The sequence below is a fragment of the Perca flavescens genome, chromosome 12 (assembly GCF_004354835.1).
Source record: "Perca flavescens isolate YP-PL-M2 chromosome 12, PFLA_1.0, whole genome shotgun sequence".
In the NCBI taxonomy this organism is placed as follows: Eukaryota; Metazoa; Chordata; class Actinopteri; order Perciformes; family Percidae; genus Perca; species Perca flavescens.
In genome coordinates this window covers 5,457,313-5,484,009 of record NC_041342.1, presented here as the reverse complement: position 1 = coordinate 5,484,009, position 26,697 = coordinate 5,457,313, and the positions used below count along the sequence as shown (strand labels likewise).

At 41.9% G+C, this 26,697-nt stretch overlaps 1 protein-coding gene across 1 annotated transcript; it reads left to right on the top strand.

Annotated features, from left to right (window-relative positions):
* The first annotated feature begins 19,954 nt into the window (after nucleotides 1-19,954).
* On the top strand, nucleotides 19,955-26,310 carry LOC114565586 (midnolin). The gene is made up of 7 exons (XM_028593733.1): nucleotides 19,955-20,401; nucleotides 20,500-20,587; nucleotides 20,701-20,763; nucleotides 21,957-22,472; nucleotides 22,680-22,785; nucleotides 23,585-23,833; nucleotides 25,663-26,310. Exons 1-7 carry the CDS (start codon nucleotides 20,187-20,189, stop codon nucleotides 25,815-25,817), a joined length of 1,392 nt encoding a protein of 463 aa, XP_028449534.1. The 5' UTR covers nucleotides 19,955-20,186; the 3' UTR covers nucleotides 25,818-26,310.
* Nucleotides 26,311-26,697: the final 387 nt, after the last annotated feature.

Below are 26,697 nucleotides of genomic sequence, written 5' to 3'. Positions count from 1 at the left end.
TTCCATTTAGTTCTTTTTTTTTTTTTTTTTTTTTTTTTTTTTTTTTTTTTTTCCCAATGAATATTTTTTAATAATTATTTATATAAAATATGTCCCAAACAGGCTATTTTGTTGGATGATCCTTTTTGTTTAATTTTGGGTTGAGCATATTTTTTATTATGAAATACTCCTCAGTGGTTATATTTGTTTTTTAGCGTTTTATTATTATTTGACCTGTCCTTAACGAGGTTATACTTTGATGGGAATACTGCACTCGTCTTTCTCTGATGTCTGCAACTAGATTGTAGTCCGATCCCAGAACATCAAGAGGCCGATGCTGCTCGGCTGCAGGCGGTGTGCCGTCACCATCACCATCACCCAGTCACCTGTTTTCCAGCGATGCTCTTTGTTGGGCTGATCACAGCAGCGGGAGCTGCCCCCCCACCCCACCCCTCTTACGCAGCCGAGAGCAGGTGAGTCACAACTCTGAGGGAGGGAGAGAACAGCGCTTCCCACGTCAGCAATGTCAACGCAGAGATTCTCCGTTCAGCAAGACACACAAGGAAGGATGAAGAGATGGCTCACTTAACAGGCCGAAGAGCATTTCAGCGGTATGATTAGTAATGTCAGGACCCATTTTGCTTTCTGTTCCTCATGGTAATGATTCTCCTGTTAAGACAGTTCCTCACACTACATTAGCTTACATGAGTCGTATTACAACAGCATAAAATCGCAACTTGTGGAGTCACTTCTAGTTTCTCTTTTTTTTTTTTTTTTTTTTTTTTAATTCAGAAAACAATGTTTGATCCAAAATGAATATGCGCCTCAGTTGGACCCACGAGGTCAAGCCTTTTGTCAAGGCTCCAAGACGTTGAATTTTCTGCACTACTCGTTTTACAATAAAGCAGATGGTTCACCATGAATGAGAATAAAGACATGAGTTTCATAACATACATACATGTACTGTAGCTCAAACCCAATTATATGAGCGGAAAAAGGAATAAGCTGTACCTACCCTCGCAGTTTCCCAGGTGACCTTATACATTTTAACATGCAGCAACGTTCTCATGTTGAAGAGATGCAATTTGACATGAATGCCAAACAAATGATTACATTTCGCATCCATACTTGCAGACAGAGCGTGAAAAGACAGCTTGTCAACCTGTGATTTTAACATGAAGACTGAGGATATCCTCAGTGTTACTTAACAGATAGGGCTGCCAATATTTTATATTTTTCTTAATGTCAACAAATAAAGCCAAAAATGTGTTAGTTTGTCTCTCAATACTTTCTGACTTCCCCTGCCTGTCTGTAGTTCTCAGCCCGAAGCCCATCATTTTCCTACTGAAGACAATTCTTTAGAAGTGGGTGACAAATGCTATTGTATGCTTTTATTTTAAATCCTAAATGATTTCCTTAAACAGCTGGGCACTGTGGTTTTTAGCAAACACTCCTCCAGTGGGAGTAAGTAGTGCAATTTTGGGGTAATATTTTCAGCTGTGGATTAACACATTTTGTGCATATTTATGATGTATGTGGGATTCATTTAAAATAAATGTGGCTGTGTTTGTAGCAATGAAAATGTTACCCTAGCAACATGTTTTTTGCTTGTTTTTTTTTTAATATACTTTTTGGACAACAGTGGAGAGGACTACGATATAACAAGCTTCGGCTACACAGGATATTCTTGAAAGGAGGATTAATTATTAGTCTTAGGTCTTAGGTCTTTTCATTGCATTTGTTGACAATAAGAAACACAGAATATTATCAGACTTATCTTTTATTTGGTAATACAGAGTAATTATATCCCATGCCGCTGCTTTTTAGTTTCAACGTTCACAGCCTCAACTCTGTCATTGGACCATCTGTTTAAAAGCCTGAGAGGCTCCTGTGTCAGTCACTTCACCAGTCAGTCTGCCCCTCAGCTGAGTCCCAGCAGTGATACAAAACCCTTTGCTCGAGCCCACGGAAGCTCCTGGATACCGCCTCCTTAATAACGATGAATAATTGGGACAAATGACAAAATCCTCTAAAAATAAATCAAATCTGAGTTTAAAAGAATTCTTGATGCACATATTTTGTGTTGGCTGTATAGTCTGGGCATCCCATCTGTTTTCACTTAATAGGCCTAGTGTGTGCATTCTCCAGATGACAGATTTTTTTATATGGTCAGTGTTCTTCCTATTGCCAAATACAGAGAGATTTACACTTGTGGTGATTGAGACAAGAAGGACACTTGAGGAGGATATAGTTTTAAAATGAGAGAAACGGGTGACAGAAACTCCATTATCTTTCTTCCCATCAAAGTGCTTTTTTGTTTTAAAGTTAAAACTGTACAGTATTCACATACACATTGTTTGGACATACAGTAGCATGCTGAAAATTCACAGTTAAGTCTGAAAATATTTCATTTCTAAAGATGGGTCTATATTTTCAATGTAATGAATGCATTTGATTTTAAGAATGGTTACGAATAAAAAAAAAAAAGGGGGGGCATCACGTGTCACATGGCGTCACAGTGGAAATCTAAATGGAAATGTTGGACGAGACTGGCCATCAAGAAAGAAGGTACTTCTGTCCTTTAGGATATATCTTGTGTTTTGATGCATCGGTTAGGCTATGTTTATTTTGAAATAAATGTAAGGGACACAAAGATTGACCAAGTATCTAACATGTGATGATGTTTGACGTTGTTTCTGTCTGTCGATTATAGATAATGGATCTGAAATAAAGTTGCAGATTGTTATCCGGTTATATGGAGTTGAAGCCAGGCGAGGCTGTGCGAGTAACCACGTGCTCCGTTCCTGCCTGGCCGAGCTTCTCTGCACTGCGCAGGCCGCCGTAGAGCCTCTCTTCCACCGACGTGACCAGCTTGTCTGTCAGGCTGCTCTCTGTTAGAATAGCTTGACTACTGTTGTTGTTTCTGTTGTTGGCTCTTGGATCCATGTGGATCATCTGTGTAGTCACAGTGGTCAAAGACTGGCTTGTTGTGCTTTCTGCGTCCTTTTTCGTAGAGGCCTGGCGGCCATTACCTTCATCGGTCGACTCTGCACAACTCTTCGTTGCGTCGGCGCCTTCAGAGGTTGTGTCGGCTGTACTTTCTGCGGCGTCCCGAGCGGCGCCTTCACTTGACGGGTCTTTGTCCTCTGTGCTCTCTTTGGTTGCTTCCTCGCAAGCCGCGACCTCGCTGGCTTCTTCGTCGGCGGCGCTCGCGATGCGTGAGAGCGTGCTGTGATACCTGGTGTCCAGAGGGTAACTGGCGCTGTCGCCTCTCCGCAGCGGAGTGAACCTCTGCCTCTCCAAAGATGGGGAGTACCTACCCCCGGCGCCTGACCCTGGGTCGCTGTATTGCTTGTGTCTCTGCCACTGTTTCCGGAGGTGAACTCTGGATCGGTGCCTGGAGCGCAGCGGAGAATCCTGCTGGTCGAATCGGGGATCGTGCCGGAGGAACTCGTTGAAAAGAGCGTCCGTCTTCTCGTCGATGCTGTAGTCGCGGCGGCGGAGACGGGTTTTGTGAGGACTCGATGGCTGTGGGATTGGCTTCATCAGCGGAGACATCAGCTGGGATTGTGATTCTGGAGGTTTCTGAGGATGAAGGGACTTCAGAAGCTTGTGTGGTTCTTGAAGCGTAAGAGACTGGTTGCCAGTTTGAGATCTCTCCCTTAGTTTCTCCTCCGCGCTGTCTGCCATCTCGTCCTCCAGCTCCTCCTGAAACAGCCTGGCCTTGATGCTCTCGCACACCGAACCTTTTCTCCCAGAGCTGGTGAAGAACAGCCTTCTCTCGGACGCCGTCTTCACTCTAGGAGCTCCGGGAGTCCCAAAAAGCCTCATTTCCTCCGGGGCCCTGGATGGTGCTTCGATGGAGGCGTAGCCGCTGTCCATCTGGAGAAGCTTACGGTTGCCTGGCTCACCCTCTCCTCCGGCTCCACTTCCCACCTCACCATCCCCACCTGAAGCCCCTCTGGTCCCTCCCTCCAACATCTCTCCCTCCCCTTCTTCAGGCTCATCGTCCAGGTCTTGGGACCTGAAGCAGCTGTCCAGTCCAGAGCGAGCTCCGGCACCATCGAAAGATGAGGCGCTGTCGGCGTCGCTGCGGATGGACTCCCGATCGGTGCTGCTCTGGTCTGAGGAGGCGTATTGCTCCAGAGAGGCTCGCAAGCTCCAAATGTCTCTGTACAGGGAGGGGGGTGCCTCCAAACTCCCCTGGCGATTCATGGATGAAAGGGATGAGCCTGAGTCGGCCCTTCGTCTGGCCTCAGCTCCCAACACCCCCTCATCTCCTTCATCTGCCTCTGCCTCGCTCCTTTCCCTCGCATCTGATGTATTGGTGTCTTTAGTTGTCCTTGTCATGTCTTTAGACCTCTCCTGTACGGCATCTTTTTGTTGCGCTCCAAACAAGTCGTCGTCTTCTACCGCTTCCAGCTCGACTCCCGCTGCTTTTGTTCTTATAACTGCACCAAACTTTGTTTGTTTTTCTACCCCCGTCCCATTGGCTGTGGCCTCCTCTTGTTTCTGGGAGCGACAATCATTCGATGGCGAACAGAGATCCTCTTTTCTGGCATCGGTGCTGCTACCACCTACCTCCACCGTGGCCTCTACTTTTAACCTGCACAGAATGGAGAATATTTGATCATTCTGGGAATGTCATGGTGCAAGTCATGGGATAACGGGAAGGGATTTACCTGCTGAGGAAGACTGAGGACGTGGGTGCAGTGTCGGCGTGGGACAAAGACTCTGCAGAGAGGGACTGGAGGCCACTGGTCTGGATGGGGGACTGTGGGAAAGAGTCAATGACCTCATCTCGGAGAGACAAAGAGTCGTCTTCGCTGTGATCAGTGGTTTCACTTGCTGCTCTCTGTCTCTGGAAGGGCCTTCTCTTGGGGGACCCTGGTAGTAATTCACATAAAAGATAGCTGTCTACTGGATGTTTTTCACCTCTTCTTATTTTGCATAGTTAGACATCATCCACAAATTGGAGCTTATTCATTCATTTATGACATTTATCCAAACCTTTGGCATCCAGGCTGGCAGCCCGGTGACTGCTGTCAAACTTCCACCTTCTGAAGTAAGGCCCTGCCCCCTCCAGACTGGCATGGCGCCGCAGTTTAGAGAAGAAATGTAGAACTAAAGTCTGGCCCGGAGCTTGAGTCAACTCTCCTCTCATCCCCCTTTCGCTCTCAGCCTCTCCCCTGTCCCCGATAGCCTCCATCTGACAGAAGAGATGGAGGGAGGAGATGAGACATTAAGGAGGTGTTGAGGCAGACGGGCAGAGGCAAAGCCCTCAGGGGACAGCAGTTTGTCATATTGTCACTCAGCCGCAGTGATGACTGATGTCACAGTGCATCAGTAGCTTTGAGCCCGCGGCAGCTGCTTTTCACACTCTGTTTGTGTATGATACAAGCGGATCAAGCCTCACTGAGGAGTATAACTGTGCAAATGTATTTCTGGCCAATGAAAAGGCTCACAATTTTGCTGTACAAAACAACAACAACAAAAATGGTTCTTTTAATCTAAACAAATGTTTCAAGTAGGAACTTAAAATGTAATCTCTGATTTCACACTTTTCTCACAGGCATTTCTGAGAGTCAGACCCTGAAATGCTGACGCGCACTGGCGACAAGAACCCAGGATGAAAACAGGTTTTGCCTGAGAACAAAAGATCTCAATGAAACCACTGTGCATCTCATCCCACGTTGAGGAAGTGATGAAACAAGACTCTACAGCTACACTAGTATGAGGCTGTACTTAGGAACAGCATCACTTTGAGCTGGTCTGGAGTCTGGACCAAAGTGGTCGACCCGACCAACCGACAGACCAACATTGGCCTCTAAAGTACAACCAACTCACCATCAAACACAAAACAAGACTTTCACGCATAGTGAATCACGCTGCCAAAATAACTGGCTCATCCCATGCTCCCCTATCTGAGCTGTACAATCGCTCAGTGATCAGGAAGCCAACCTGATCACAGAGGACCCGTCTCACCCCCTCCATCACTCCTTCCAGCTATTACCATCAGGCAGGCGTTTTAGGGTACCATTGGCCCGGAAAAACATCTACAAGAAATCGTTCATCCCCTCAGCAATAGCCATATTGAATAGCACAAAATGAACACTACAGTCAGCTGATACCTCAATTCACCCCATGTCTTGTTTTTATATGTATGTATGAATGTCTCTTTGTAACTGGAGCCTTGTCAAAGACTTTCTGGAACCCTGTGTTACAGACAATAAAGTATTATCTTATCTTATCTTATCTTATCTTAAAGAGTAATGCTGCCAGCGTGGCTAAAAAAATGTATTTACCTGCATGATGTATTGTCCATCTTATAACCGTTAACGCAAAAGGGGAAACTCACTGTCTGGGACCGTGTGCGCTGTACTTTCATGGCTGACGATGTCTGTCTGGTGCCCTGGTCCAGGATGGTGGAGTGGTGCGGGTCCCCAGGAAGACCTCCGCTGAGGCTCTGTCCCACCCAGTCGGGGACTCTTCTCTCAGGGAGCTGGAGGGAAAATCAAATGCAGGTTAGAGATGAGAAAAAAAACAATCTGATTTGGTGAGATAAATCCCACCCAGTGGAGAGTTACCTGGTAGATGGTGAGAGGCAGTTTGGGAGCTGTTGTCTCATTGATGTTGACGGTGCTGCTCTCCGTTGAGTCACACTCCATGATGGTGAGGATCTTCAGGTCACAGGGGGCCGGAGGCAGGTGAAGGTGGGTCAGCCGGGCCTTTTTCAGGTGGTGGAAGTCCCCCTCAGTCAGGGTGTACCTGAGAAGACGACGAATCATCAAACCTAGTTCCAGCTCATCCAAAATAATAATAATGGCAAAATGACCTTGTCGAACTGTACCTGCGTCCTTTGTCCTGGGTCGTCTTCTCCAGTTCGTAAAGTGCAGATTCATTGAAGGAGACTCTGCGGCCCGTAGACCCAGTGGAGACAAATCGTTCTGTCTCTCCATCGTGACAGCTCGCAGCTGAGAGAACGTCTGATTCATCCAGATGAATGGTGATCTCTGAGTGACAAAGAGAACAAGGACGAGTCGAGGGAGAGAAATAGCGTTAGCGACGACGGTGGACCCAGGAGACGTGATGTATGCATGGAAATACAGAGCTCGGACCTTGGGTGGGCTGAGAATCCTCAGCGTAAGTGGTGTTTGTCTTCTCAGGGTCATCGCTCGCTCTGAAAAGGAGGGGGGGAATATATGGTTTCACTCTTTTGTGCTCTTTCACAGAAAACACCAAAAACGTCTTATCACATCGCAGCTTTCAGTTTGACACATAACGCAGCTTTGATCCACTGCTGTCCCAATCACGTTGGCTCCTGTAACTCCTGCGTGTTTGCAGAAGAAGCAGGTCTGCTTGGCCCACAGCGTGTCCGTCGGCGGGGCGCACCCACCTGGAGTAGCGTCGTCCACCCATGCAGCAGCGGTGGCAGAAGAGGAGCAGCAGGGAGAGCAGGACCAGGGTCCCCCCGGCAAAAACGCTCAGCAGCACCAACAGCAGCACATAGTTGTCCACCTGGCCCGCCGACACAGGCACATCCTGATCCGGAGCAGCCAGGAGAAGAGGTCAAAAACAACACAGGTTTGAGGCACTTGTACTTGAGTATTTCCGTTTTACATTTACATTTCACATTCTACATTTCAGATGGAAATATTGCACTTTTCACTCCAGTACTTGTATGGACTTCTGTTTGCATTTTCTTTGTATATTGTTACTTTCACTTTGAGTACTTCTTTCATCAGTGGATCCCAGAGTTCAGTTTATCTGTCATGTACTGGACAATGTATTTCTTTTGCTAAGCACATTTGCAGTGTATATATGAGATTAAAAACCTACACACCAACCAGTTTATGATGGGTGGAAGTGACAGAAATGAATTGATAGAAATGGAGTAGATGAAAATGCATGTGAATTGAAAAAGAAAGATCAAGTGATTTGATTCATTTATAGCTGATTTGATTAAACAGTCATGATATGATTACAAAAAAAGTTATGTTTTATCATTTTCCCTGTCTTTGACATTCATCATTCACACCACAAATTTGCCATTTATCATTTAAGGAAAGTGGCCTCAAGGGTGGAAGTAACAAAAAAAGAAAAAACCTGACAGGATGAAAATGCATGTGCATAGAGTAATGGAGTGATACATTATCAAGTGATTTGATAAACTTGGAAGTGTTCATCTGATAATCAACTGGGCTGTGTACCATTCATCATTCACAACACCTAACTGACATTTATCATTCATCAGCAAGCAATTCTTTCAGCCCAAAATGTCAATCAAAAACCATAATTTATATGCAGATCACTTCAGTCTTTTTCAATTATTTGTGTTTCCGCCCTTGAGGCCACTATGCTTCAATAATACATTTGTGAACGATGAATGTAAGACGGGAACATGATGAAATATAACTCTGTTTTTATCATATCACGACTGTTTCAGTTAGCCTAAATCAGCTTTAAATTAATCAAATCACTTGATAACTTATCACTCTTACTAGTCACGTCCATTTTTCCTGCTCTGTTTTTCAATTCACATGCATTTTTACCTCCTCCATTTTTATCAAATAAGTTTTGTTACTTTCACCCCCTTATACCAGTTTTCCAACTCTTAGCTCAACAACAAAACGGTATATCCTGAAATATGACTAAAGAATTTACCTTAAAAGTTCAAAATAGAACTCAACAATTCCTTGCTGACAGGAATCCAAATCAAATATTGACAGAAAATCTGATGTGTCACTCGAAATATCAGCATTCGAAAGCAATATGGGTCAACACCTGGTACTCTCTGTACTCTGTCACTGTGGCACAACATCAATTTAATCCCCATTGCTTGTATTCAGATGGCATTGCTGGAGCTCGTAACTCATTCATTTAATAGCACGAAACGGCAGAACTTACATATCTCTGTTGTCATGTTTAGTTGTTGTGAACTCGCTGGCTGTGTTAGTCCTGCTGGGACAGTCATTGATTTTTCTCCCTTTGAGCTTCCCAGCAATGAGGAATCTTTTTGTCGCATTATGCTGCCAGCTAAGCGCCATAATATTGAATAAGGAGTGTAATTAACACTGAAAGACTTTCTTAAGTCCCTGCCTCCTTTCAGTGATTCTTATCCACACACACACACAACATCCTGCCTGAGTACACACACACACACACACAGATACAATGCTTTCTCTCACTGATTAATACTCTCAGTCTTGGCTGAGTGAGCTTGGGGATGCTAATTGAAACATCAGCAAGACCCTTAATTCAATCTCCCAGCTCTTCCAAATGAGGGGGAAATGAGGCCTCCGCAGGCTAAAAATGGAAATTGGAGGAGGATGCAGAAACACATGAGCAATCCCCACACCAGACTTTCCTAGCTCTTCTTCCAATGTCAGTTACAAAAGAGAGTGAAAATAATTGGGCTCTTTTCACCGTCACAAACGGAATATTCATCTATTGCAACATTTAGCGTTACATAATATATGAAAATGTCAAAGATTGTCATTGTGCACAGATCTAAAGGAAACCGTGGAGTGGAGAAGCTCCTCACAGAGCACAGACCGACCTTTAGATGAGGATGGCCCTAACAGGAGCAGCAGCAAGGATGTTACAGCAACAACCCAAAGCCTGGACTGGATCTGCCCTTTACTTTTTCAATCAATTTTTGTCTATAAAATGTCTGAAAATAGTAAAAAAAAAAAAAAAAAAGGGGTTTTCAAGTTATATTTTGCTGTCTCCAAATTCCTTGTTTTGTCTGACAATCTGTCAAAACGCCCAAAATATTTAGCAAATCCTCACAACTGGAGAAGCAGCAAACGGAGAATGTTTGACATTTTTGATTGAAAAATGAATGAAAAGATCAATTTTCTGTCAATCGGCTTGTGTGTGTTTGTGTGTGTGTGTGTGTTAGTTAAAGAGCAAAATCAGCTGGTTTTATGGTGACTGCTTTTACTGTAAAAAGAACTTCTGTACGCTAATGCATCAATCCATCTGTCTCAACCTCAACCACAAGCTCAATCCATCAGAAAATGTGTCGCTGTACGGAGGAGAGAGTGCTGCTGAATGGAAGAAGCTGTCATTTATTTCCCCCCTTTCATTTCATTCAACCTCAAACCTGCTTCAAGGCTGAACATAATAGTCCTGTCACGTTAAAGCACACACACACAGTATATTTTTACATTAGATGCTGTAGTGGCCTACATTCAGCTGAAGCCTACGGGGAGATACTGTAGCCTATACTGTGTTACGAGCTGTATGTATGGTATGTGTGTGCCTGTATAAGAATAACAGCTCCATCACAGCATAATAGCAACGTGTGTGTGTGTGTGTGTGTGTGTGTGTGTGTGTGTGTGTGTGTGTGTGTGTGTGTGTGTGTGTGTGTGTGTGTGTGTGTGTGTGTGTGTGTGTGTGTGTGTGTGTGTGTGTGTGTGTGTGTGTGTGTGTGTGTGTGTGTCAGAGTGTCTGTAGCTTAATGAAATCTGCTGTTTTTACAAGCCAAACAGGAAGAACAACGTAATCAATCAGCTGGAGCAGCGAAGCCTCTCGCCAGTCTTTAGACCATGTTTCTAACACACACTGTCGAGGCAAACAACAGTCAATTATCCTTCCCTACAGACAGCTTTAACTCTCCGATAATCACTGCCCCCCCAGCCTCCAGAGGCTACAGTATGTGGCACACAAAGCCAGCAGCACAATCAGTCCTGTTTTTTAGATTCAAATCCTCTTTGTATACAGATCATATTATCCTCCACTCCAGCTCCACCTGGGATATATAACACCTGTTACTGGAACACTCTGTGGGGTTAACTCACTGTGTCTACCCATTGCTTTTGGCTGTGGTCTAGTGTGATCCCTAAAAGTGGAAGAGTTGTCGTTCACCAGACCACAGACACCAGCTGATGTGAAGGTGTGCAGAGTATGTGTTGATGGTGTCGGTGGCGGACGTAGTGCTACTCACAGTGGAGTTCTCAGTCAGACTTGTCAGAACAGGCAAATCATTGCTCATGGTCCAGGTCAGCGTGTGTGAACCCTGCAGAGGATAGGTGGAGAAAGTGGAGTCAGACACAGCTGCTTCTTTCTAGACAATGATACAATTTCTGTTTCTCATGCTGCCATAAATAAGCACCATAATTGTTTTCATCCACAGCTGGAAATGGACCTCAATAAACACACAATTTCATCCTGTGTGAGTAACATTTGCTAAAAACTACAGTGCCCAGCTGTTTCGGGAAATGATTCAACCAGTTTTAAAAACTGAAATGTGCATTGATTTAATGCTTTCCTTTTAGTGTAATAATGACATGGACAGTGTGTGATGACGAGCCATCACATCTCATATACAGTACAGGTATGCCCACACAACTCCTTTGCCAGAGGAAGACATATTTGTGGTCAAACCGCCTCCTGTGACAGCAGCCCACCTGTCACTCAAAGCGGAATGTCCTTAATTATACCACTCCACCCTCTTGTCCCAAAATTGTCCTCTCCGGCTTCAAAAAACCAAGATGGCGATGGCCAAATTGAAACTCGAGTCCTCAAAACAGCAGTCCGCAAACCAATGGGTGACATCCCTGCTGCTACATCCATTTAATTTATGGTACATGGTAAGTAGGCTATCTACGTCGTTCAAACTCTACAATCCCAGTTTGTGATGACGCCTTTCTGTTACAATTCTAACGTCATCCCAAAAAATAGCAAAGATACCCCTGATGACATCACTATAGCAACACAAACGTCACACAACTGTTTTCACACACTGAACAGTACTCGTCAGGTAAGGAAACGGATTCTCTTGTTTAAAATTGGTGTAATGACCTTTCAACATACCCAAGTGACACAAACCTAACAAATCTAAACCTAACTCTGGATTGAGTGCTGTGCACAAAACCCTAATGTGTCTAAAAATGTGCTGATATCTCCTGAAGATGGACAATTACGGCACAATAACCAAGAATCTCAGAGAAAAACGTTCATCTCAGTCTCACAGTCCACTGTCTGTAAAATGAGAGGTGTGGTAAGAGATGGAGAAGACCTGACAGTATGTCATTATTTACACCGAGCACAGCTTGTGTAACAGTCCATGATTGCATTCCTTACACATACTAGTAACGCTGCCATCTGCCGCACATTCCCTCTCCGTGGTATTTTATGTAATATCTCATACATACCAACAGCTCAAGGTAACTATGACGAGGACGAAGCTCTGAACAGCAGGAGCATACCAACATTAGAGAACCACACACAGATTATGTTACCTTTTAACCCCCATTATTTAGCATGTCTAAACAGTATATAAACATGTAATACATTACAACTATAATGTAGTTGTAAGCAGTATTTGTCCACAATTATACCTTATCCTATGAAGACATATTTTATATGATTACAGCTGTTATAGTAGTAGTATAGTACAACTATTTATTACATATTTACTGATATGTGATAAATAGGGTTTTCAAAGTTAAGTGTTGGCTGAATTTTAATGAAAGAAAAGAAAACACTGATTTCAGACAGCCGCAGCCTTTACAAGATTCTGTGAAATGTTTTTTTATTATTTTGACATGATCACAGTTTGCCGCCTGGAATAACAAACAGTTTAAATGGTTTAAAGCTCTCTTGCAGAATAATTAAATGGTCTAATGAATTATATTGTCCAAGGTCTTAAAAATGTCCTCACTGGCAGTCACATTTTCCTTTTCTTTCTTATTACAACTTAATAAAACCACTAAACTCACACTTGGAGAAGGCGCTTTTAAAAGGCTTGTCTCACATTAACTGACCTGTAACAGCAATTAACCTTTAATTAATACTGCCAATTCAAACTCAACCATAGCAGTTTCCTTTATGCATATCATGCATGCAATGCTGTAATGAAATATGTAGTATAATATATAGAAACGTTGATTGTCATGTTGATCCACGGTGTCTCAGTCATGACAAACTTTTGCTGTGAAGCCAAACAGTTTTTAAACCCACATAGAACGTTATTTGAAATTCTAGTTGAGGTCCTAAAGTTTCCAAGGAATCACGTACACTATATATTAGTCTGAATTTTGGGGACAACACATCTAGATGGTGTAGCCATTAAAACTTTTTTCAGTCACTGTAAACATCATATAACTGCAAGAGGTAGGCTACAAAATATAGGCCTATGTGTTTTGCTGTCAACCAGTGTGGAATAAGATAAGAAAATGTAAAGCTAAGGTGAAATAAAAGGAGGGAAGGTTTTTCAAATCATCATTATGCCTAATTTTGAAATAATGGCTCCAAAATCCTCTTATGGTAGGGGTGTGAATCGTAACTGGTCTCACGAATTCAAATCATTCAAATCAATTTGATATCCCCAATGCATCACTATGCGTCACCTCCTCAATATATTGCTACACATGGTTTTCATCAACACATTTAAGCAGTCAGACATATAGCCTCTATGAACTCCCCTTTTTATTCTATCTGCTTTAAAAAAAAAGACACTTCCTGAATAGAGCGGAGTTTGACAGCAGACAACAGACAAAAGGCAAAAACAAAAAAAAGCAGCAAGTAACATCAGTAGGCAAGCGATTATGGTCTGTCACTGCATCGATGTAGAATTGTCTAGGATTGTTACATTATTATGAATATTATAATTAAATAGGCTATCTATTTTTATTTTTTTGTAATTATTATTTATTTGAGGGGGGTACTGTGGTGAGTGAGTGAGTGAGTGAGTGTGTGTGTGTGTGTGTGTGTGTGTGTGTGTTTCCAGGGTCTCATGACACGTTATGTCTTCACATCATCTCTCGCTTTAACCATAGGCAGACAGATGGACTCCGACACCACACACACACACACACACACACACACACACACACACACACACACACACACATTTCATTCCATTAGTGGAATGATGCTTGTGGTGTTTACACCCTTATAAGCACCATCAGTATGGAGGGAGGAGGAGGAGGAGGGGAGCGGGGTCACAGCATATCACCCTGACGTGTGACTGGATGACGGTGGTCTCCATGTGCTGTAGGCTATCTTACGGTCTATACAGGCGGTGTTGGAGCAGCTTCCCTCCGCTGTGCAGACTGACTACAGCGAGCCGCTGCAGCCGGCGCTCAGCAGCAGCAGCCTCAGCATCAGCATCAGCATCAGCAGCATCTTCCTCTCTCCTCCGAAAACCTGCCGATCAGGACTGTCCCACATCTCTGCGTCGTCTGCTCTCAGCCTGCGGGGGGGTTGAAAATCACGATTAGTAACACAGGAGCCCTCATGTGCCGGACACGGGGTGGGGGTTGGGGGGGGGGGTGCTCCGCCGTGCTCCCCGCGCTTCAAACATCTCTCACTAAATCACTGCGATTATCTGGAGCCGGCTGTTGTCACCTGTCCCACGTCTTGCATAATGAAATAGTAGCACATTTCACCGCGAGCACGCCTGTAGGTCCAATGACTGGTGCTGATGTGAGCGGGACAAAGATCGCACTCACCCGGCTGTAGACTCCGTTTGAAGCGACGGTCCACAGGCAGCCTGCCCCGTCTGCATACTTTAATTCGGGCTTCAAATGAAGACTGTAGTTATGAATGAAACCACACGCGATTAGACACACCCACCGCCCGCTCCCTACGCACCGCGTGACCGCCTCTGATGATGATGATGGTGGTGATGATGTATGATGGAGGAGAAAACCTCATTCACAGCACTGTCTTATGAATGGCAGCTGCTGACAAAGCGATTGATAGGTGGGCTAACTGATTTATTTTTTATATTTTTTTACCGATCCAGACCATATTTTAATATTTTCCATTTGGTGTGTTTGAGTCTGCCACTGTTTCTTTGTTGCGCGATAAAATGCAGGGAGACACATGGGTGTTGTGGAAGTTTTCGTAATCTCACGTTTTACCACCTGGGGGCAGCGTTGTACTGTTGTTTTCTGGTTAAATATATGCTACCTAAAATGGAAGTTCTTCATGCAGCTTTTCCTTCTTTTAAAAAAAAAAAAAGGTCAGATCCAGTCCAGACTCACAGCTAAATAGAGAATCGTTTAAATTCATTCTAAGTTAATAGAAGCAATCCAAATTAGAGAATTTACACCATTGTTATCTCCTCAGATGCACACTGTTGAGGGATATTATTCAGGGAAAATGTAGGCCTATCTATATATAGGATAGTACAGATGAGTTCCACCAACCTGCACTCCATGACGTAATGCATTCATTTTGTTTGTTTTTAATTTAATATAAGCTAATTAAGTCCTTGTACACTAATACACACAGCAAAATGTAAACTCTGTTACTTAAAGTTAAATGGGTTGTTGGTTGTAGGTTGGTTGTTTGATTGATTGATTGATTGATTGATTGATTGATTGATTGATTGATTGATTGATTGATTGATTGATTGGTGTTTAGGATTGATGGTGGGGTTCAGGCCCCGTAGTTGATGATTTGAGCTTAGTTATTTGACTCATAACAAATGGGATTAAAAGGCATTCAATATGACGAAGATAACCCACCTTTGGAAGAGTGTTTGTAATTTGGTTCAATGTCAAGTTATTCCCATTATGTGTTTCTTTTATTGTCCTCTATCCCCTGTGTTTTTTGCATCACACATGTCCTATTCTTTTTGCGCTCACACTTTGATCCTAAAAGGCTTCTTGCAATCATCACCCCTGTAGTGTACGTTCCTGTGTGCTGTAGAAATAAAGGAGTAGCATGAATGGAAATTGCAGCAGCTGCAAAGTGGCAGGAAGTCTAATCTGCGCCTGTTTGATAACAGAAAGCGGTAGTCTAGTCTAGCGGTAGGTAGAAGGTCAGACATCTGAAGAATCTATTTCTACACAAAGACCTTGCCTAAAAAACTTTAGCAAATGGGCCTGAAACTGAAAACAGCTAGTTGAGTGACAGAAATAACAGCACACATGACTAGAGAAAACTGATTCGACTGAGGTTCAGAGCCAACAAATTGACCTACATGTATTTACTCACTAAAGTTAACTGAAATAATGAAGTCTGTTGGAGCAGTGAGGTGTCACTGTTTTTGGATAGATGCAGAGGACAGAGGAGATGCTGTTGATTCAGGAATGTGACCACACATCCTCATGCCATGTCAACTTTAATGGCCTCTCGTGTCTTCACAGGCTGTGTCTTTTATTAGTACATTCTTGGGACATTTGAAGCTCCTCAGTCTCTTTTCCGTTTAGGGTTTCATTAATTCTACGGGCAGAAAGCCTCTTCAAACATCTGAAACGTAAACACAGCATATGGTTTTTTCTCGGACTTGGGACTTGTTTCTACACTTTAGCAGACAAAAAAAAATTGCCATATTGGGTGCAGTCTCTGAGATATAGCTTTAGGCCCCTACATATAAATACATGTATTATATTTATTACAGGTGTAATACTCTACACATATAAAAAAAAATTGATTTGAATTGATTTCTCCACTGAATACACAGTATCGTCAAGGATCTTAAAAGACGGCAGTACTTTTCAAAGCAATTCAATGACTGGAACTTCACACAAAATATTGCTTCAAAAATAGAGACGTTTCAGTCTTTTAAGGTGTTTTTCAGACTTTGTTCCTTTTTTTTTTTAAGCATACTGTCAGGTGTTAGTCTCACTCCCAACATGTGTAATCGAGCTGTTGTTTTGCAATTTTTGCATTTTCAAATGTATGCTTATTCAACTAAACTAAACTTGACTTTGGTCAAATCATTTTTAGCATAAAGTATGTCTATGCATGTACATGTGCGTAGTCCTACCTTGTAACCGTGAATCAGGAATTTAGCATTCTGTCCTCAGCCCTCTTCCCTTCAGTTCATACATGCAGCAGGTTTTCAGATGTATGTGAATGATCCTGTAATATATATATCCAGTGAAACTATTTCATCAGCTTCTACCCAGCTGTTGCAGCACTTAAAAGCTTAGCATTAAGCATGCTACTGGTCATACCAGAGCAAGTAAAGCTGTAGCAGCAAAACCCCTGAGTGTATTGAGGCGAGAAAGGGTGCGTTTTATAACTTATGAGCTCACCTTTTAATTTGTAAGAATAATGTATTATTTATTCTTGAAAAAATTACATAATGCTTTAAGTTATTAGTCACAAGCAGTTTCTACAACAAGCAAGCGTCCTAAAGGTGATATATAATCGTGAAATGTAACATTTTGAATGCAATCCCACAATTTTTATATTCTTAAGAAACTAAATTAGATGTTAAGTTTGATCATTTCATTACATTTGCTAATACTAAATTCATCCATAAATAGCTAAATAATCAGACTCTCCTAAGGTGCTTAGTTACATATTGGTACCTCTCAGGGTTTCTGGCCTAACATATGGTTAGCATTGGTCCATGCTTTATACTTGTAGTACAGTGAATGGGTAAACAGATAGCTGAGCTAAAGTCAACGACTAGAAATTAATTTACAGCAATTCATTCAGATTTTTCATCCCAAATAAGGATATAAAGTAATGCATTCTAAGATCAGTGAAGAGCCATTAGTGCATCTGTGTTTCTCTATTTATGACAGCCATTTGATTTGAGTCCATCAATGAGATTCTTGTTGAAATATTCAGAACTGACTCCTCACATACAAATGTTTTTTTATCTTTGAAATTCCAGCGATTCTAAGGTGTAACATACCAAAGGATTGAAACATCTGGGATATGATGCCAGGAGAGGCCGTGTACGGGTAAGAGGAATGTGGAGAGGTTAAACGCGTGTGTGTGTGTGTGTGTGTGTGTTGCTGGATGGTTGACGTCAGAGCTGCGTCTCTGCATGCTCTGGAGAGCAGGACATCCTGTGGAATTGTTCTCAGCGAGGCCCGAAGAATGTAAAGCAGCAACCTCTCCCTTCTCACTCGTCTGGGCAAAACGTTGGAATAGCATGCTGCCATAGTAACGTTGGGGAGGAATCAGAGTGGAGTAGGCTCAGGGAGGGAGGACAAGATGTCCATCAAAATCTCATTGGGACATTGTGTTCATCAAAACACTTAAAAGGAGAAAAGACGAAGAAGAGATCCGTGTGGGATTCCTTTTGAATTTCTGTGAATTTACTGTGTGTATGTTTAGGCTATCTACACTAGCTCTCATGTTTCTACAGGATTATGATAAAGCATTAGAGAAAGAAACAAATAGAGATGAAAACAGCCATGCAAAGCAAAACAGAATAGAAAAGGAGACAATGGATAGTTGGTTTTTTTTCTCACTTAGGCCTAGTGCATAGGTTTTCAGACAGAAAGGCAGCAAACATGTCTGCATTTAGAGGAGGAGTGAGTGTGGGGGTGGGGTGAGGAAGGGAGGTAGGTGATATGGGGCATGGGGGTGGAGTGACGCAGGCTGGATAAAGGGGGTGGTGTTGTGGGTGTAGCTATTTTTAGCCACTGTGAAGAGACACATATTAGCTGCAATATCCTGCCCTATCCCGGCTTCCTTCGTCACTTTACTCCAAACCGGTCGCCTCTCTGTGAGTCATGTGGCAGGTGCAGCCCAGAGACCCTGCTATGGACCAGAGGTGGGACACGAATACTAAACAGCTCAGGATGAAAAAGACTGCAGAGGACAAAGGGTGGATGCTGTCTAGCGGCTCCTGCCACTGGCTGAACAGTGAGATTATACCACATCCATAGATGTGCATGTGATGAACTGGTCAGGGTTTTCCCTGCCTTAAGCCCATAGCCCAGTGCATGCTGGGAAGGGCTCAGCACCCATGTATCCTTGAAAAGCGGTTGTAATTAAAAATATTTTTTTATAATTCAAATTTGTGATTTTTAAGCTATTTAAATAAAATGTAGGCTACTTGCTTGACTTGACTTTTCATTACACACCTGGGCTTATTTGTGTAGTTAGAATTTGCTAAAACTACCAGTTCTTCTTTATTGTAAGCTGTTAAAACGTCCCAAAATGTGCAGGAATTATTTTTACTATTGTAGTTTATATAATAAGTTGTAGCTACACAAATGTGCATATTCATATAGCATCCTAAGACCTAAAAAATAACTTGAAATCAAGAAGACTTTTTGGCTTTTGAAGCTGAATCACCTAAAGAGCAATTGTCTGTATCCTGGATGATGAGCAGCTCCAGGTGCTTATTCTATTTTTTATGATCATCCAGTTCAGGTTTCACACTTTAAATGAGTGGCACTGTATTTGTAGGCCGCACAAATACAGATGAGTAGTGGTTGATGTTATAATGTCCCACGGCCTGGGAAAACCTGGTGTAATAATAAGGCTATTATGATCATTAGGAAGTAAAGCTTTGTTGTTGGTGGAGACTATGAGTCATTTTAGGACTAGCACAGAAATATTGTGACTTCTCTGGGAAGCTTTGAATCAGAAATCAGAAATGGTTTATTGTCACAATAAGTACACTTACATGGAATTTGCCTTGGTGAATGGTGCAAACATAAACAAACATATTAAATATAAATATGAAATAAACAATAAATATGTAGGCCTACAAAAACTGTTGCATAAGAAAAAAAGAGGCTGAATGGGTTGAGTGCAGAATGTGCAAAGAATATATATATATATATATATATATATATATATATATATATATATATATATATATATATATATATATATATATGTGTGTGTGTGTGTGTGTGTGTGTGTGTGTGTGTGTGTGTGTGTGTGCAATGGACATATGTATAGTATATAGTCCAGGATGAAGGTTATTGCAAAGTGTAGTGACTTATATGAATAATCTTTTAAAATATTAAAAACATTACAAAACAGTATGTCTCTTTTGGTTGAAAAATAAGACAAACACCTTGACATGATGACATTCTGTAGTGCACAAAATGTTGTAGTGGTCTGCAGATTGCATCATTTATGAATGGTGAGTATGGCATAAAACAGGGTGGAGCCATGTGAGAAACAGGCGTTTTCGTTTGGACAGTGCAGGCAGACTGGTCTCGGGGCTGTCGCTGATTGGCTGTATGTCCGAATGGGCGGAGCTTGCACTGACAGTGTTGGGGGGGTTGTTTTACGCTCGGTGGAGTAGTCGTGCTGCGTCTGTTAAAGCCAGAGAGAGGAAGCGTTACACTCGGTTGTGGTTAAACTGTTCTGTAATGTTATTTTTTTTTGTTACGTTCGAAGTTGCTTCACGCTGTCCACTGAGGAATGAGGAGCAAGACTAAAGAGAAAACATCTCGCCTTAATTCAGTCGAGCGATCAGAATCTGCTTTACATTTGGACCTCTTACAGTAGCTAGCCTATTGTAGATCAGCTGAATGGAGCAGCAGCGGGGCTTCTGTAGCTTCACCCCGGGCGAGTCTGCACATTGCGGGGCTGGGGTCTCCACCATGCGTTTGTCCATCACCTCGACCACCGGCAGTCCGGTGGAGCTCACTGTCCCCCAAGGAGAGACTGTGGAGGGACTGAGGACACACATCTCCCACAAACTCCGACTGCAAACAGACAGAATCGCCCTCCTGTACAGAGACAAGTGAGTTGTGCTTCATGTAGAGTCAAACCTATTTCTTCATCACCACTCTTTGGTATTATTTAGTCAATGTATACTGATTAGGCTGTATCATGTGGCAGGCAGCTGACTGCAGGCAAACTGTTGGACCTGGGTGTAGCAGATGGAAGCAAACTGACCCTAGTCCCTGCCATTGAAGCTGGTTTAGTGGTGAGTAGTAAGCCGATGTACACTTTTCACTGAGGGGAAACCCATTTCCACTCACTTCCATGCATACATTTAATCAGATCGTGTTGATGTCATGTTCTGTTTTACTGCCACAGTGCCCCACTGCCAGAGCTGAGAGAACTATGATGGACGTCTTGGAAAGTTTAACAGAAGACCAGGTAGGTTTAATGTCTTTCTAACTCTATGCTGCAAATAAATGGACACTTGTTGAATGTATGAATGAGGACAGGGAGGAAAAAAACGTTTGTCTGTGAAGAATTTAAACTATGCAATGATGTGGATTTTCCACTTAGGCCCTATTTTGTGAAGTAGGATGTAACACACCATCTCACTTCTGTCCTGTGAAAACTACGTATTGCCAAAACCTCAGCTTTTTTTGTTTTCAGCTTTGTGACAGTGCATTTTTTTCCCAGATAATCTGGGCTTTAAATGTTCACTTGCTCAAGAAGTATTAGCATTTTCTAAACCCACAAAGCAACACTTGATCATTCGTTTTTTCTGAAAAATGTGTACGTATAATTATGTATGATTCAGCTGTCATGGGAAAAGAAAACTCAGTCATACAACACACACATACACACACACACACACACATACAGCTGCATGCTTCACTTGAAGAAGGAGGTTAAGCAGAGAGATGTGGCCTAAAGTTTATTTAAAGTTATAACCCATTATTTACATTAATAAATGACTGTATCCTAGAGGTGTGAATCTTCACTGATCTCCCGATTCAATTCAATTCGATATCTTGATGCATCACAATGCGTCAAATACATTTTTCTATTAAAGCCATGTAGGATATTTAATTCATAGCTTTTCAAGCTTCAAAAACAAAACATTCTGCAGTGCTCTAATACTAAATAAATTGGATACATAAAACTACAGCACTGATCACATGGCACTTCCTGAATGTGCAAAACATAACAGAATATGTAAACAGAAATGTTGTTAGGCCTACATTAAATTGTAAACGGAAATAATCGATTATGAGCCTGCCGATTATCAATGCAGCATCGTCTATGTCGATTCAATGCATCGATTCAATGCATCGATTATTTGATTAATTTCAACACACCTCTACATGTAGTAGTTTTCATGGTTACTGGCGGGGTATGACGCAGGAAAAACATTGCATGTATCCAATGCATCCATGATGGCTTTTTTAAAACGTGAGATTATGTGGCTGTGCTGTAAACAGATAAGCCAGTTGCTCTTCTGTTGTATTTCTGACATAGTAGCTGCTCAATGAATGTTTCCTAAAGTATTAAACCACACCTGCTGTTACCACGGTAACCATGCTTATGGATTGTAAATTTAACTCTGAAATGTGTCTTTTCTGACTATCCTGCAGATCAGTGACTTCCTGTCTGGGCGCTTGCCTCTGACCATTAAACTGGGAATTGGTGCCAACGTGATGTATGTGCAGCTCCAACTGACTGCACAGAACGTGGCGGAGCTACAGCAGCACCGGGACATAAGAGCTGGGAGCAGCAGGGAGCTTCAAACCGGCCTGCCCGCTGCCGCCAGGATGAGCCATCCTGACTCCTCCACCAACGCCACAGGGTCCACCACCTTACCTGCTTCTCAAAGTTCTGCTGTAGCCCAGGACTCTTCTGACTCTACACCCTCGATCCAAACGAACACTCAGAGACCCAGAACTTCACACTCACTCACCACTGCCCCTCCACGTCAGTCCTGTCCTCCACGCTCTACGCTCACATCTTCTCTTCTTTCAACCCCTTCTTTGCCTTCTGGTTGTCCGCATCCCAGCTGTCCACTACCAGCAGTCACACCAATCTGTTCACCTGCTCCCACCAGCTCCATTCCAGGACCCCAGAGCCCAGCGCTAGCCTCAACCTTCAAAGAGGTTAGCCAGACATATTCTACTGCAAAAGTCAATCTAAATCACAATGCATTGTCATGGTTTCACCACTATGTATTATTGGCATGTATTAGTAACATAACCTGCATAATAAGATAGTTAAGAGTTCAAAATGTCAAGTTTTCAACAGTTCTGCTAATTTTTGTTCCTCATAACAGATGATAAAAAGATATGTTCCTTCTCATTTTACAGAGTAATGCTCATGCATCATCCACTGCAGAGCCATGCAAGCCGCCAGGAGCAGTCATAGAAAGTTTAGTGAGCCACTCTCCGGGAGTCTTCTCAGGGACCTTTTCTGGTAAGTGTGTGAGCAGCAGCAGAGGCCTGAAGACGACATAACAACACAATGAGAATTCAATAGTTTTTGATTAGTTTAATTAGCAGCCAAGTCACAGAAGTCCTGAAAATAGATAAATGAGGTAGGCAAAAAATATAAATTTATAATTAAAACTCCCTTGAATAGAATAAGGTAAAAAACCAAAAACAAATAGAGACTAAAGATAGACCCTAATCTTGATTGTAAAATATAGGCTATTGAATATATACTGTACAATGATAGTGCCATATTGTCATTAGTACAGCAAGTCTAGTAGATAAAGTGACATGCTGTACTGCAAAGTGTAGGAATTGTCCTTGGATATTAAATGAGAATAAAACTGCACAGATGGCTTGTTCTTTAAGTGTTAAGCTTTCAACAGTTAATTTTATGTTTTTTTTTTGGGCTTATTGATTGCCAATCATTTTCTCAATTAGCTAATGAATCATTTAGTTTATAAGATGTAAGAAAATAGTAAAATGTCCATTATAATTTGGCATAGCCAAAGGAGATGTATTTTTTGTATTAGTTTTATTCAACCACCAGTCCATCACCCACAGATATTCAGTTTATGATAAAGAAAAGCATTAAATCATTACATTTGAGCAGCTGGAAGCAGTGAACCGATGGGATTTTTGCTTGAAAAATGACTAAATGAAAGTAGTTGCTTTTAAAATAGATCTGATATGTTATCGCTGCAGCTCTACTGTCGACTGGGTTCTTCTTTATCATCCACTATTATCCTTCTCTCATTTCCCATGCACTCTTCTTATCCCATCAGGCACTCTGGCCCCTTGCAGTCCGAGCAACGTCAGCCATCCTCCACGTGGCATCGCCATCATTCTCCAGATCCTCAACGACCTCCTCAGGGCTGCCTTCCACCACCAGGGGGCTCAACCTGCCCCTCCTCATCCCCCCTGTCCTGATGCGAACCCTCCAGCCAGCCCCCCACTCACTGCCGAGGAGCAAAGCAAAGCAAAAAGCAAAACACTGGCGACCCAGAAGACAAAGCACCTTAGCAAAACTCCAGGTGAACATATAATATTACACACTTGAACACTGGAGGAGTTACTGAAGATTGCATTGGTTATACAGTACGTTCCTTATGCAAACATGTAATTCTAGCTCACCCAGTAAGAGCGTGCACCCCATGTAGGCTGAGGCCTTTGCTGCGGCCCGGGTTCAAATCCGACCTGCGGCCCTTTGCTGCGTGTCAGCCCCCATCTCTCTCCCACCTTTCCTGTCTATCCACTGTCACTCTGAAATAAAAGGAAAAAATAATCTTAAAAGAAAACATGTATTTCAGGAAGGACAGGAAAAAAGGGAATGTATATTTTCAAAAAATGTAAAAAAAGACCATGGATGCCTTGACTAAAAATAGAGGTACAGTTGGCTTAAATGACACTTAGTGCTGTAATAAAAGGCTGTATTTATTCACATACACCACTGGGCGAGGAGTAAAGACGTTACTATGCCTAAACTCATAAGTGTGCAACTATTTATTTAATTTGAAACATGTAAGAATTCAAAAACAAAATAATATAATGAACAGTAAACATATTACAAACTCTTTATATACAAATTCTCATCAACAACATAAATAAATATCACATAGGAGTAGGAAGATGTTTTTACTTGGGCTATATGGTCCTACCCCTTCTGCGTTACTCAACAATTGGACATATTAAAACGTATTTATGATCTATACAACTCAAACAACTATACCAACTTATCAACAATCCTCTTATGCACAAACCAAATATCCACCCAGTGTCAGTAATAACAACAAAATAGTAATAATAACTTAAACAATAAACTCATGTTCATCCTACCAACCCCTTGCTCATCTCATATACCTTTACTCTTTCTGTACATGTTCCCAAATTGATTTATATTTGGACTTTGTTTAAGTTCAGTATCCAAACAATTTCCACAACTCCCCCCACAAATCACATACTTTTTCATAGTGATCGGAACACTGTTTCTTTTATTTATTTTTTTTTAATGAAACTTTCCTCCTAAATACTCTGCATATACAGTATCAGTTATGTACTAAATTTTAGTTCAGTTTCCAGCCTAATACTGACCCCTGTGGGACTCCACAAGGTATTTCCAAACATCACCTATCCTTAAAAATTGTTGCCTGTCTCTTGGATAGCTTCTCAACCAATTCAGCCCAATCTCTCACATACCATACCTTTCCAATTTATTGAGTAATATATCGTGATCAATGGTATCAAAAGCTTTTTTTAGATCTATAAATACTCCCACTGCATACTATTTTGTCTTGTATTAATTCAATTAGCGGCAAAGATGTGTATCTGTTTGTTCTAAACCATATTAACTATCAGACAGCAAATTGTGCCTTTCAATGAAATCATCTAACCTTTCAATAAAGGGCATTTCCAATATGTTATAGAATTGGGAAAGTAAAGGTACAGGCCTGTAATTTGTGAAGTGGTGTCTATCCCCAGCTTTTATTTTGTTTGAAAATTTACCAGTTTGGAAGTACGAGTTGCAAATCTGAGTGAGTGGTTTTGCAATACCATCAATGACGTGCTTGACTATTGTCATGACAATTTCATTCCAGTCGGTAGACGTTTTAATCTTACACCTTACTAATAATAATAATAATGATAATTTCCTTTTCTTTTACTGCTATAAGAAAAATAAAACTTGGATTTCTCTCCCCATAGTCGTCAACAGTTCCCTTTTCCCTTTACTCTTCTACCGCGCCCCAAAAAAATTAATGAATATATTGTGAATGATAAAGTAAATTATTCACGGTAGAACATATCAAACAATAACTTCATCATTGTGTAGCATGTCTAACAAGTTGTTATTCCTCCCATCTTCTAGGTGAGGAGAGTCACCCCACCTGCTCATCCACACAGGAAATTCAAACACTGCACTGTAAGCTGGAGCGCCTGCAGTTTTTGATGCATCAGAGGCGTCTTCGCAGGCGGGCTCGCAGGATCTCACAAACGTCTCACCCATATCAGCATCGTCCCTAGTCTCTTGGACAGAAAAGTTCCACTCACTGTGATAGCAATGGCAGCTTGGAAGCCACCATGGAAACCAAAGCTGACCTCTGAACTTGTGGAACAGGTGACAGAGCATCAGGGTGAGCTGCTTTGTTGCTATTTTTAAACTATGAGCGTTTTTGAAGAATGTAAGCCCATAAAGTCCGTGGAGTCTTATTCCTGTGGCTGTCACTGTGCTGAGCATGTTATTTCATCTGAGTCTGTCCTTTAGTGATGATGGCTCTCATTGTTATGTAGCATATGCCACAAAAGGTACACCATACATTTTCATCTTGGTGTTTTGTACAAAGACCTCTTACTGTATGTTTGTATGTATTCCAATGCCTTAAATGTACATGTCTTGAATGTAAACTGTATGTTTTGTTCTGTGCAGGGGATGTTCCTCTAAAATGTTTTACTTATGCAATATTAAAGTGTAAACACAAGGAAGGAAAGAAAAAAATAATAAATGAAAACATTTTAAAACCTGGAGATAGTTTTGTCAAGCTTTTTTTCCAGACACGGAACACCTGACATTGCTGCTCTCATGGGCGTCTTATATTTGAAATTCCTTACATACAGGCATGACGGGAAGCCAACCATTTACGGAAAGAGCCACAATGCTTATGTGATATTTGATTGTGAGGTGATGGACCAACAAGGAAAAGCTAAAGGCACAGGCCCACTTTGAATGCACTAACTGGATTGTTTTTTAGGCTGCAGCTACATGAACTCACAGGGCTGTCCCCGATAAAGAAATTCTTAGTCCACTAAAACACTCATACGATTTTGTCAACTAATCTATTAGTTGATCTAATCGACAGATCTGTAAAACGGAGTTTCTCGACAAAGAATCGTAGAAAAGCATCAC